The sequence below is a fragment of the Sinocyclocheilus anshuiensis genome, unplaced genomic scaffold, assembly GCF_001515605.1.
Source record: "Sinocyclocheilus anshuiensis isolate Anshui unplaced genomic scaffold, SAMN03320099.WGS_v1.1 scaffold536, whole genome shotgun sequence".
In the NCBI taxonomy this organism is placed as follows: domain Eukaryota; kingdom Metazoa; phylum Chordata; class Actinopteri; order Cypriniformes; family Cyprinidae; genus Sinocyclocheilus; species Sinocyclocheilus anshuiensis.
Genome location: NW_015557179.1, coordinates 1,243,665 through 1,256,965, shown reverse-complemented (window position 1 = coordinate 1,256,965; position 13,301 = coordinate 1,243,665). Strand labels below are relative to the sequence as shown.

Sequence of the window (13,301 nt, the reverse complement as noted above, 5' to 3'; positions counted from 1 at the left end):
AAAAGTATAGCTTAAGGCTTTTCACTTTCCTTCTCTTAACCGTGGCTTTGAGAAAGGAGATGGAAAAAAAAATCCTAAATACCCTTTCTGAATTTCCTTGTTTACTGCAGGTAGTTGTTTATCCCTCTCCTTTTTCTATCTCTCTCTCTCTCTCAAAGCTGGTAAGATCACTCCATTTCACCACTCTAGAAACCCAATAAAACACAGGCCCAATTATGCTGTCCTCATAACTACAGCTCACAAACGACCTCCCTCCCTTCCAGCACACATCAGCCATGCAGAGACACCAGACAACAACAGCGAGACAGCTCATTTTCAACCACTTACATTAATATATAGTTGTAGGACCACCAGTGCATGGTGGAAGGGGAAAAAATCAATGCAGAAGAGAAAGAGATTTGCAACAGGCTGTAATAAATGTCACCTTGCGCTAAATTGCAAAGACGCTAAACATTTCAACACATTCAGTAAGTTCAGCGTCACTTTGGGAGACAATAAAGTGAAAACTCTTTGAACTTGATAAGAGCAATTTCTGTCCAGCTATTTACACTTTGGATACATTTTGAGACTCTAACAAAAAGTTAAAAAGTTTCAATGTTATGGTATTCAAATTCCTTGGACTTTTATAAACACCTTGTGGTGTATCAGTGTACCCAACAGAAAGGCAGATTAAAATATGGCCTTTAAACATTAAATCAAATATTCATTAAAAAAGCAATATACAGTATATAATAATTTTTTTCCTGTGACTTAAAACAAGAAAAAAAATTCCTGTAATTGTAATTCAAGAGGAAATTCAGAGCAGCAGGTGCTACACAGCCAAGAAAAGCACAAACATTTCATGAACTTTTATGAATGTTATCATATATATATATATAAATATATATGTATATATAAATATAACCCATTAAATGTAAATGTGGACGAAATGTGGCACAAATTCAGAACAAGCTGTTTTTGCAACTTGATTTCAATAAATGCTCTTTGTGGAATGAGATCAATCTTTTCATAAAATAACGTTTTATATTTCATATAAAAAGAAAATAAACAAAAATAAACAATTAAACAATCCTATTGAGTATGCAAAGAAAAATAAAGCACATTAACCATCATATTAAATTTAATTTTACAGGTAAAACTTGAAATTAATTGTTTCATAAATCTTCAATAATCATTTACATCTATGTATGTCTTTTAACACTCTATAACATAGCACACTCACACAGTCACACTAGCATATATTAATAAATAAAGCATAAATATTCATATATTTCTTTCTTTCTGTAAACATGCAAAACTGAAAAGACAGAGGAAACAGTGGGTAAGACCTAAGAGACAGGCATAGATGAGACATTCAAAGACTACCACAATGCTACAACAGCAAGCTGTCGGTACAGGACTCCAGTTTGATGGGAAATTTGGAAAGCAGGAAGAGCTAATTACAGTCTGCTGTAACAATGTTAACGCCAGCATGTCTTTAAACGTAAGACACCCCACTGGATGAAGAATAAAAGCAAACACAAATAACTAATTATGCCATCATCTTCTCGCTCGTCGCTGGCGCTCATTAATTGGTGACCTGCACTATTGGTCAGTAGACAATCGGCATGATGATGAAGCCAATTAGAGACAGAGAGTACACATGCCCCACAGAACTTGTTATGGCTGCCACATCATGTCTCATCTAAATCAAAACAAATGCTAGGCTAACGTTGGCGTGACAGCTGCGCCAGGCACAGACATTGGACATTAGAGCACGGCCAACTTTCTCGCTCTCACTAGGCCTCTACAATAGCAGTTATTGTGGAGAGGACAGAAGCCTTGCAGCATTACAGCAGAGTCTGTTTAATCTGCTCAAGTGTCTGACAGTGGACAGGTCAGAGATATTCTTGTCTTTTTACTGTAGACTTTCAGACTTTAGAAACTTTAACACTGTACAATCAGGTTTACCTTCTTAACATTTATCAGGTACAATGAGCTAACAATGAATTTAAGTCAATCTAAGTCAATATTAATTTCTACATATATTTGTTAACATTAGTTATCTACATGAACATAAACAATTAAAATACTTATAAAGCATTTTTTTATCTTAATTTCAACATTTGCTAATATTATATATGCTAATATAATTAATGCATAAACACACTTTAACTAATGGGACCTTATTTTAAAGTGTTACCTACATTTTCAACAAGTTGTATTTCAAGTTTGATAAATTAATATGAATTTAATATGAATTATTAACAGTATATTTATATATTGCCATTAACCTTTTGAATGACACATGCTGTACAAGTAATTTTAGTTCATGAGTTAGTTCACTTAATGTTAATGAACTGAATTTAACTGTAAAGTTAACTGAAGCGTTACTCACAATGTGGAAAATTGTCTCGCTACACAATATTGAACATATTATACAAACAAAGTCATAAAAAATACAATTATATTAAAAAATAATAATAATAAGATACACAACTGTGACATGTTAGCAGTACTGGGCAGTAACTGATTGCATGTAATCTGGATTACCTGTAAGTAATCAGATTCCAAAAATTAAGTACTTGTAATTATAAGGCCCCGTCCACACGGAGACGCGTTTAGCTGTACATGCATAAATTTTGTATCTTATAGGCGTTTCGTCCAGATGGATCCGGCATTTTGGGAGAGTGAAACCGATATTTTTTGAAACCGGGTCCCAGAGTGGATAAATCTGAAAACGCCTTGTATTTTCGTGTGGACAGCGAATCCGTATATTTTCTGAAACGATGACGTCATCAGCCCACGTCTCGCCCCTAGTCAGACACTGCTACGTCAACACTGAACGATTGTCTGTTTATTAACTAACATTAACACAGATTGTTCCATGTTCGTTTGTATACCGCGCGCAAGGTTTATGCGCACAGTTCAAGTCTTCTTCTCCATTTTTAGTGTATCTCTGTGGCAGAATTACAGCGCCACATGTTGGTCTGGCATGTATACTACAGCGTTTTGTGTCAGTTTCGTGGTTTCGTTTGGACGCAGATATTTCTTGAGACGAGGAGAAAAAAAAAGATTGGATAGGGAAAGCTCTGGCTTTGTGTGGACGTAGCCTAAGAGTATATTACATACTAAAAAGGGCATAATCAGATTACAGTTACACATTTATGGATTACTTGATTACATATGACAGTAAAGGCGGGCGTACAGGGTGCGATTCTGAAGGTCGGAACGTCGCGAGCTCTGGCACGTCACGATTGAGTTTATCCGAAAATCGTACGGAGGCAGTCACACACGACACGAATTTACTACGATTTTACAAACTCTGACGTAAGCATTATGTTTCGCGCCATTCATAAAAATATGGATTCTGAGGATGAAATAGTTTTCTTTGTGGCAGGCGGTTTGTGACGTCCAAAAAAAAAAACAAAGACAAAGGACATGGCAAAGAGAATGGCTGAAAAGCAGAGAAAAGCACAGACTAAAGGACATGGCAAAGAGAATGGCTGAAAAGCAGAGAAAAGCATGGACTTTCTGTTCTTCATAAAGAACTCGAGGGAGTAGCCTAGGCCATTTCTGAATTTCTGCTCGTTTTGCCGGAAATACAACAGGCATATTCATTCATAAAGCTGAACAGCAAATTTGGCACATTCAGAATAACAAATAAAAAATAGAACTGTATAATTAAACTAAAATTATTATAGACTATATGGTTTTTGTCATCTTCTGATTGGTCAACTTCAGATGGATCGCCAAATCGTCTCGTTCAACCGCACATACGCCACGCATTTAAACCGACAGCATCCGATTTTTTTTGACATGTTTGAAAATTATCGGGAGGACGGGAGGTGCTCGTAACGTCTCGGATCGGCCCGTAATTCTTCTCACATGGTACGAGCCGCGACCAAGCGAGCATCTGCGATTTTCTCCCGAGAGAAAAAAATCGCCTGCGAGCTGGTACGACAGCAAAAATCGCACCGTGTACGCCCGCCTTAAATCATTCATAATTTATTGATTCTCCCCAATTATTATTTTTTTCTCTTCTAAATAATCCTTTCTAAAAATCCTACTGTCATACATTTAACTATATTCACAAAAGTTGTGTAAATAACACCTCTATTAGATCATGTATAAAACAAATAATGATCTAAGTTTTTTTTTTTTATATAAAATATTTACTTGAAATATCATCATTTTATGATGCTGATATTAAAAATGGAATATATTTTCTTTACCTTTTTTTCCCCAATGTGGTACATTTATGGTCAGTTTAAAACATGTTTGATAAAAAAAGTAATTAAAAGTAATCTAAAAAGTACTCAGAATACATTACCTAAAATCAGTAACCTAGATTACGTTACTAACTACAGTTTTCCTCATGTAATCTGTAATCAGTAACAGACTACAATTTTTAAGTAATCTACCCAGCTCTGCATGTTAGGAATTATTTGTAATATGTTTAGATGTTCATGGGTCTAGATACAGAAAAAAGCTAAACATGATGCACTGGTTAAAATGCACATTTGCATGTGTACGTAAACCAAAACTTTAAAATACTGCACACACAAGTTCTGTGTGAACATCCTCTAAATCTACCTCAGACAGAGCGACAAACTCAATTATAAAATGGATCACTGAGGACTGTAGGCCAGTGATAGGCTTGTGTTTAATTATACAAAATAAAACAATGTATTGTCATCTAATGCCCTTTCTCAGTAATGCCTATTCAATACTGCACTTGTCTGCTCTAAAAATGGTAAAATGTCAGGTTTGCATTATACAATTACCATGTTGAAAGACAGAATGCTTTGTAAAAGATTAACACGGTTTCTAAAATGTTCTGGATTACTTTGAGTAAACATTTGGATTTGATGCAAACTCTGTAAAACAATCCACAAACACTATGTTGGTTCCCAGATATTTAAAACAGTTGACTATTTCAACAGTGTGCCTGCTAAGTATTAAATGCTGGAACTGCTCAATGGTTGTGCTTAAAATGGATCTACTGTGGCATTATGTTACTGTTTTATTGGAAATTGTTTTACTTACTTCACATGTGATCATTTATTCATCTCCATCACTTTAAAAACGGCATGTCCTGAAATGTCTTGTCTTATTTGAGTGGACAGGTTGCACAACACTTTATTTTCCATTCTCCAATCCGCTTTTCTCATTTTCCAACCAACAAAATATCCTTCAAACTAAAAACATGCCTGAATGAGGTTAACTTATTGCATGGTTTTTCACTTATTCTGTCACTTTAATGCTGAAGCAAAACAAGTGACTTCAGCGTCATGCAAAAAAATGTTTGTCTGAATGTTGACTGTGATAAAATATTCTGTTCTTTCTCTTCTTTTTAAACTCTGCATCAAATTACATGAGCATCCACACCCATATTTGCTTCACTAACTCTTGGGAAGTAGTGACGATAAAGACTTGGTTCAACCACAAGCTAAATATTTTATGACTGCACAATTACATGAAATCAAATCTTACAAAAGCCTTTCCTTCATAAACTCTGGAGGAGAAGAGAATGGAGATGTGTTTGAAGACTAGGATTCCGCCTGCCTCCTTCAAACACAAGCTAGAGAGAGAAATAATTGTGTGTGCGATGGATAATTAAGCGATGGTGACTGTTGTGAACGTGAGCTGTCACTCCGATCGAGAGCGCTGTCATGGCGTGCAATGCAAGGCCATTCGGACAGGCGCTGTCCACTTTGATCTGGGCTCATGCATACAAAAAGAGGTCAGGTCGTGGTCATTAAAGAGACCCTCCTCTAAACAGCCAGGCGAGATTGAAAGGCCACGTCTTCAAAGAGCTGTGTACAAGTAACCTCTTAAGAGATTCTGACAATTTGCTACGAACAAACAATGGGAGCTAAGAAGGAGTGGGATGGATTAGCTTACGGTGCCTTAGCCTTTTAAGTTCTTATAGTCATCTGCACAGAAAGGGGAGGGTTACACAAATCATTTACAGGGTCAGGCTGTGTAGTTATCTGTCCACATTACATAAGGTAAAGATGCTTAACCGGCTACTGGGCAACACGCTAAACCACAGACAATTTTAAATATCTAAATCTGGGATGCATCTCAACTGCCTGTTGATCCTGTGTGTGTCATATGTCTCGGTCTTTCTAGTAAAATCAAAGCACTTACTTGGTCATTTTTCGGCTTGACCACCTTCATGAAAGCTCCACGTGCTTCAGCCTCTGACCGCTCTGACTGGGTCACTTTCCTGGTGTCCAGGAACTTCAGATTTGTCAGTTTATGTAGTACAAAGTACCTGCAGATTGAAAAAAAAGAAAAGAAAAGCAGATTTTACTAACCAGCTAGCATGCCAGATTACAAAATAAAAAAGTATTTTATAATATACCAAACCACATACGTAGTCATAATGTGTTGTTTATTTATTTGAGAGGAAGCAAATGTTCCTTATATAATTCAGTAATTGTAAATATTTTAAGATAATATTTCAGTAATTTGTTTTGCCTTCATAAACTGCCTCTACATTTTAGGAAGGGAACCATCCATCCATCCATCACTCAAACTAAAACTTAACCTAAACAAAGTCTATAATACTTATAATATAAAAAATATAATAATAATAAAAATATTTATAAAATATAAATATAAATAAATATAAACAATATAAAAAATCTATAATTTGAGTCTTCAAACAGAAGAAATAAAACAATAATAATAGAATAAATCACAATTTTAATGAATAAATCAATTTTAATAATGAAGAAAGGAATTGTAAATTAAATCTGCAAGGCAATCACATAAAATAAAACTTAAATGAACATTTCCTTCAAAATGCGTTAAATTAACCGCAGCAATATTTGTAAATGGGTAATTACCTTCAAAATATGTCAAAATACAGACAACATAAAAACCCCACATTGACAGAATCTGCCAAGCTGTCATTTCTGTAGCTTTACAGATATCTCTTTACACTTTCACACTGTCTCTGTCTTTCATTCAGGGAGAGAAAATGACGTGAGATAATAGCAGGAATACATAGATGACAACAGATTCTTTCACAGGCTGACTGGAATGGAGGAAGAGGCATGTCAAGACTTCAAACAGAGAGTGAGACCGAGAGAGAGAGAAAGAGAGAGACAGACAGAGAGAGAGAGAGACACTAAGTGGAGGGTGTGAACAGATGTGTATATGGGCAGTGACAGATTCCCAACCGAGCTCTCATGCAAAAGCCAGCAACAAACCCATGATGATGACAATGATGAAGGACGAAGGCGAACCCATGGTACGTGTTTATTCCTGATGGATCACAGAGAACACAATTGCAGATTGATCCTATTAAGATAAGCCTGAATCAAAAACATGCAGGGATGTGTTTTCCATTGCAACTATTCAGTTAAACTCCATTTGCATAAACACCCCAGTGTGTATCTTGTGCATTTGAACACTGCTTTCGCAAATTAGAATTTACAATAACAACAATATAGCAATCGAGATTTTCTACATATTCTGAAGAAGACAAAGTATTACTTGGCTGATGCTGGGGTGGTTGCGAGGGTGTTGCTATGATTTGTTTTGTTTTTTTTAAAGGGGTGGTTCACTGTTTTTTTTCTAGGCTTGATTGTGTTTATGGGGTGCAGTCTAACATGTGTTAATGCTTCGTTTAAAAAAAAAAAAAAACGCATTATTTTTCACATAATTTACCTTTATTCCACACCGCTCTGTCCCTTCTCTGAGAAACGCGCTGATCATTTCCTGCTTTTATGAAGCCTCGCCCTCAGAAATAGGCGATGGGCTCTGATTGGTTAGCTAGCCCAGTGTGTTGTGATTGGCTAAACCGCCTCTAGTGCGAGTCTAAACGTCCCGCCCCTCACCTCAGCGGCATGTGATCCGGTTGTATTTTAAACAGCGGCGTCGTTAATATCGCTTATCAGTTTGAGCCCGGTTGAGAAGCAGAGGATATTATCGAAGAGGATCGTTCAGAACATGTGCAAGCACGGCTTTTCATGGTAGGTGTATGTGAAAATAAGTGTATTCACTGAGGAGCTGAGCTGAATGAGAGAGAGAGAGAGAGAGAGAGAGAGAGAAGCAGAGTGTGTGCAGAGCAAGGGAACGCGAGGAACAGTATTAAGAACCTCTGCTTTAGAACATTGATTTTGAAACTTGCGAATCCATTAGAATCGTTAGAAGACAGAATCGCGATTCATATATGAATAGATTTTTACGTGCACCTCTAGTTTTCTCTTCCTCTTCTCTAAAGCAGCGCAGCATGGCCTCGCCCCCTTTGCTGCCTTTTCCCGAGGGTGGGGTTTATCTGGGTTTGTGACATCACGAACAGGGGAAGTAACTTGCTGTAGTCCCTACCAGCCATTTTTGTAGGCATTAAACTGCCAGAATTTTAAAAGACGATATCTCCGTTTGCACTGAACTTTCAGCTTCATAACTTTGCAGATATTGTTTATGCTCAAACAGCAACATTACACACTAACATTAAAAAAGTGAAATCTCAATCAACCACCCCTTTAAGAAAACATGTCAAAATGTTTTTTTTTTTTTTTAGTTAGGTCATGTATTAATGTAACTTAATATGCATTCATTGTTTATTTTATTTATTTATTTATTTTAGTTTGGTGAGAAAAAAACAAACAAACATAAAATTGACATATAAATGACATATAATTACATATGTTAATAGAAATAATTGACATAATAATACACCCACCGTGTGTGTGTGTGTGTGTGTGTGTGTTTCGTTCAGGATTCACTGATAAATAAAAAGTTAAAAAAGAACAACCTTTATTCAAAACTGAAATATTTTGTAACAATATAAGTATTTGCTATCACTTTTTTATTAAATTTAATTTAATATTAATTAATTTTTATTTTTATTAATTGCTACAAAAATTATTAATTTCTTTAAGAAAAAAGACAGAAAGAACTTTGATAATTAATCAGCATAATGGTTTCTGAAGAATCATGTCACACTGAAGACTGGAGTAATGAAAATTCAGCTTTACTATCCCAGGAATAAAATACATTTTGAATATATAAAAATAGAAAAAAAGCTGGTTTAAATTGTAAATAATATTTCACAATATTACTTGTATTTTTGATCAAATAAATGCAACCTTGGCGAGCATAAGAGACTTCTTTCAAAAACACTGAAAATCTCTCTCTCTTTCCCTCTCTCTCTCTCTATATATACTTAAAAGTTATTTTGTTTAAATCCCTAACTCTAACCATGTGCAAAAGTAAGAGTCATACTTGCCTTAGCAAAACAGCTATTAACTTTATGTAACAAATTCCTCTGGAGTGACTGGGAGCAGTGTGGTGTGGGTATGCTTTGTTTACTGTTATGATTCAATTACAAACAAACATAATAACAGCGACTGTTAGCGGGAAATACGCAGGTGTTTTCCTGATGATTGTGAAAGTGTTTGTGCTGATCTAACAGATGGTTGGAGCAGCTCTGCAGCAAGTGTTGTTTAAAGCACCCCAGGCAAAACTGATCTTCAGCAAACACAGATATTTAAGCCCACACACGTCATGATGTCAAGAGACAAACATGCAATCACAGACAGCATGGGCTGGAGAGCATTCCAGAGAGACAGGACATACATCCTTTACCGCAGAAGGCTGTCGCTGTGTCGAGAGCAGTACATCTTCAGCTAAAGGGAGAAATGAAAAAACCTTCTCGAGCCCCAGAAGTAAACAATGATGAATGAGCCGAGTGTACTTACGCCTGTTCATTTCATTTGACTAATTGAAAGAGCACAAAGAGGCATGCTATATTTCAGCGTGTTATGAAGCGGGTTGCATTTTATTTTATTTTTTTTCTTAGGGCGCAGTCTGAGAAGTGCATAGCCCAAGGCCAGTCCTACTATGACCTGAGAGCTTGCCTAACCCTGTCAGACATAAAATCTGCATTATGCTCAAATTGATGTATTACTATGTGACACATTATGAATATTACATCACAAATGCACAGCTGCTGTCAGTCAGGGAAAGAATGGTCGTCCTCTGCACCAAGTGAAGCATGGGAGACATTGCGCGAGAGTGGCGCCTATTGGGTTCATCTGTATAGTAAATGATTCATACTGAACACAGTGTCAAGAAAAATGCACTTAGGCCTAAGGTAGACAAAAGAATGTGTTTCTCCCTCCCTTCTTCCCACCGCTGGGTTTCATGTTGAAAACCTGACAAATAGTGATAACATACACTCTAAAATATGTTGGGTTATTTTTTTCTACCCAACCGCTGGGTTAAGCCTGTTGGGTCATTTTATTGGGTTATTTTCTCAGTGTTGGGTAGTTTTTTGTGTAACCCAGCCGCTGGGTTACCAGTTGGGTCAATTTTAGTGACAGTTGACACAGTGAACCTCTCCCCCTCCTCGACGCCTCAACTCTACCTTCGCGGGCATTTTGAATCGCCTCAGGAGTCATCGTTTTTCAGCGAGGACAGCTGTTATTCGGAGAAAAAAAAGGTATGTTTGTGTGTTTTTTTATCTATAAAACTATTACTGCACACCAGAAAATGCAAAAGTATGCAAAATAAGGCGGTTCACTTGACATTAACAGTTTTAAAAAGTAACTCCTTGCTTCGTTAGCTTTGTTTTGCTAGTATGTAGGCCCATTTTGTAATACAGCTTTTTCATGCCTTTTAAATAAATCAAACGTCTCCTTTGGCCAACATTTCCTCTGAAATATGTGACTTATGTGAGACATTTAGTTGGTTTAAGGTCGATATATAGACACATGACGCGAGTGTCGTGTCATAAAGCAAACATATATATATATATATATATATATGCATGCGCGACGCGTGTTTGTTTTATGACACGACACTCGATCGCGTCAGGTGTCCATAAACTATCGACTTTTGTTCAAAATTAGTGAGTACATCATGAGTCCATCTTCCAAACCGTGTTTGTCCTGTCCTGAAACACTAGGGTGAGTAACGTTACAATAAGTGTTTATATTCTGACTAATGTTACTTTACATCTGTTGGACTGGGGAGTAACCTAACGTTACTTACAGCACTGGTCATATCCATAAATAGAGAGAAGTAGCAGTCATGGCTTGTTTAATGTCTTAAGACGTTGAGACGTGGCTTTATATAAAGCATATGAGTGAGTTCATGCGTGACATATCTGCAATCTTAGAAGGTGCACTTACGTGCAAATTTAAAACCATAGTCATATAGTTCTATAGCACGAAAAATTTAAATATAGCAAAGTTATGTTTTATTAATTAACTAAATGAAGGCAATGTATATGTCTGTTGAATAATCAGTTTTTTTCTGTGTAAAGTAATTAAATATTTGCCGAAACAAATGAAATCTGTTCAAAATATAGTTTGTCAGACAATAATAATAATAATGTTTGCCTCTTGAATATTAAATGTTCCTGTTTAGTGAAAGAGATTTGATTATGCAGCAATAAACTAGCCAGTATGTCTTAATGCATGTGTTTTTGACCTTTGATAATTGAAAACATGATCAAAACAAACATGTTTTAATGATAAAAGTTCAAATAAGTGAGCAAATTAAAAATATCCGTATCGGGCAAAAAATTCTTATTGGTGTATCCCACCAGAATAATAATGGATAATTTTGTACAGGAGAAGCTGAAAGAATGGAACTTGGATGTCCTGATACCAAGCTTTAAAGGTAAACTTTATTTAGGTAAAATGAAAATGCACCTCTCTATATGTTCATTATAACCTATTGTGCTCTGGGTAAGCCAGTTTTCTTACATTCTTCTCTTCTTGCCTTTTTTCTGCTCTTTCTCTGTACAGATGAACAAATTGATGAAGAAACCCTCCTGCTGCTTGATGAAAAATCACTTGAAGCAATGACACCAAAGATAGGCCTACGACTGAAATTTAAAAAGCACCCGAGAGAGCTGCTTGTTGTGAGTGAAGAAATGCACATTTAAGATGGGATGTATCTGCTTTAAGTGCAAAAAGACTTGGGGCCAATGTGCGTTTTTTGTTTTCTCATCTAAGGAGAATGTATAATGTATATAGTTCATCAAGTTATTTTGAGTGTGGCCAAGCCGGGTGTCACTGGACATTTAATTACAGCAGATCATTTAAGAGACATCTGCTTCAGCACCAAGTAGAGGCCAAAATTAGTTTGCCTGTACTGCTCTGGAACTTAATAGTCTTAAAAAGAACTTGTAAAACCTATGAAATGGGTTAAACACTTTCAATAAAGGCTGAAGATAGAGCATTGCCTTTTAAGTTTTAGTCTTTGCAACTTTACAGATCTTCTTTATGCACCAAGAGCTTGTAACACTCCAAAGAGAAAGGAAGAATTGAAATTGCATCATATGACCCCTTTAAAAGAAATGGAGAGTGAACTTATTGAAAATGATTTATGATCAATACTTTTGTCTTCTGTGAAATATGTAAATAATATGAAACTTCTGAAGGGTAGTACTAAATGAAAAAATATGATCTTTAAACAACACAACACAACATCCTAAACTCAACAAACACAACAAAAAAAAGTTGTGGACTATCCAGGCAACAACAACAAGGTAAGTTCACTTACATGTTTAATGGGATGTTCAATAAAGACATGAAAGCTGTATCAGCTGTAATTACCTACTTGCATCCAAATCACAGCTGTGCTAATATAGACTGATATTGTGTGGCTACTTGTCACTATGTAATGTCACTATGTAATGCAAAAAAAAAAAAAAAGATTGAAATAGTATACATCATAATTATAAATAGGCCTATATTGAATCACATTTATTAGCATCATCATTGAAAATAATTAGAATTACAAAAAAAGTCCAAAAGCAAAATATACAGACAAAGTAATACAAAATAAGCCCAATTAATCATTCTCATTTATCAGTGTGTAAATTTACAGTAATAAGAAATCGCCTTACCAACCGAGCAATTCATGCTAATCCAATCATTTAATCATCATATCATGTAATAATTTTTTTTATTCATTATTTTTTAAATTAATTTTAATTAATTCAAAGTTTTAATTGATTGACAGCTCTAGTCACAATCCAAAAAAACTTAATGATTCTAAAAATACACTGTGAAAAATAATTTTTCAACTGTTAATAAAACTAAAACCAGAATGTGTTTTACAGGAAAATACTATTTCAGTCTTTCTACTTCAAAATCCCATGTTTAATTCAATGTGTTGCTTGCCGTTTACTTCTAAATTTACTAGAAAATAGTTTAAAAGTAAATCCAAATTTTATTTTAGTGTAAGCTTTATTTTCTATACATTTTACTATTTCTGTCAGGACCACTATCGTCAAAGATGATTGACAATTAGCATACAGTTTGGATTGGCGGTATGGTTCTGTT

The 13,301-nt window shown here is 35.5% G+C and overlaps 1 protein-coding gene across 6 annotated transcripts in view; it reads right to left on the bottom strand.

Moving 5' to 3' along the window:
• Positions 1 to 13,301, bottom strand: part of lrmda (leucine rich melanocyte differentiation associated) — a 306,767-nt gene that overhangs the window by 81,170 nt on the left and 212,296 nt on the right. For all 6 annotated transcript variants that reach the window (XR_001632951.1, XR_001632950.1, XM_016473873.1 and 3 more), the window contains one exon: positions 6,136 to 6,262. Coding sequence is in view for 4 of the 6 variants with exons in the window: in XM_016473873.1 (XP_016329359.1) it covers positions 6,136 to 6,262 (127 nt within the window). In the remaining 2 variants the exon portion in view is untranslated. The remainder of the gene's footprint in view (positions 1 to 6,135; positions 6,263 to 13,301) is intronic.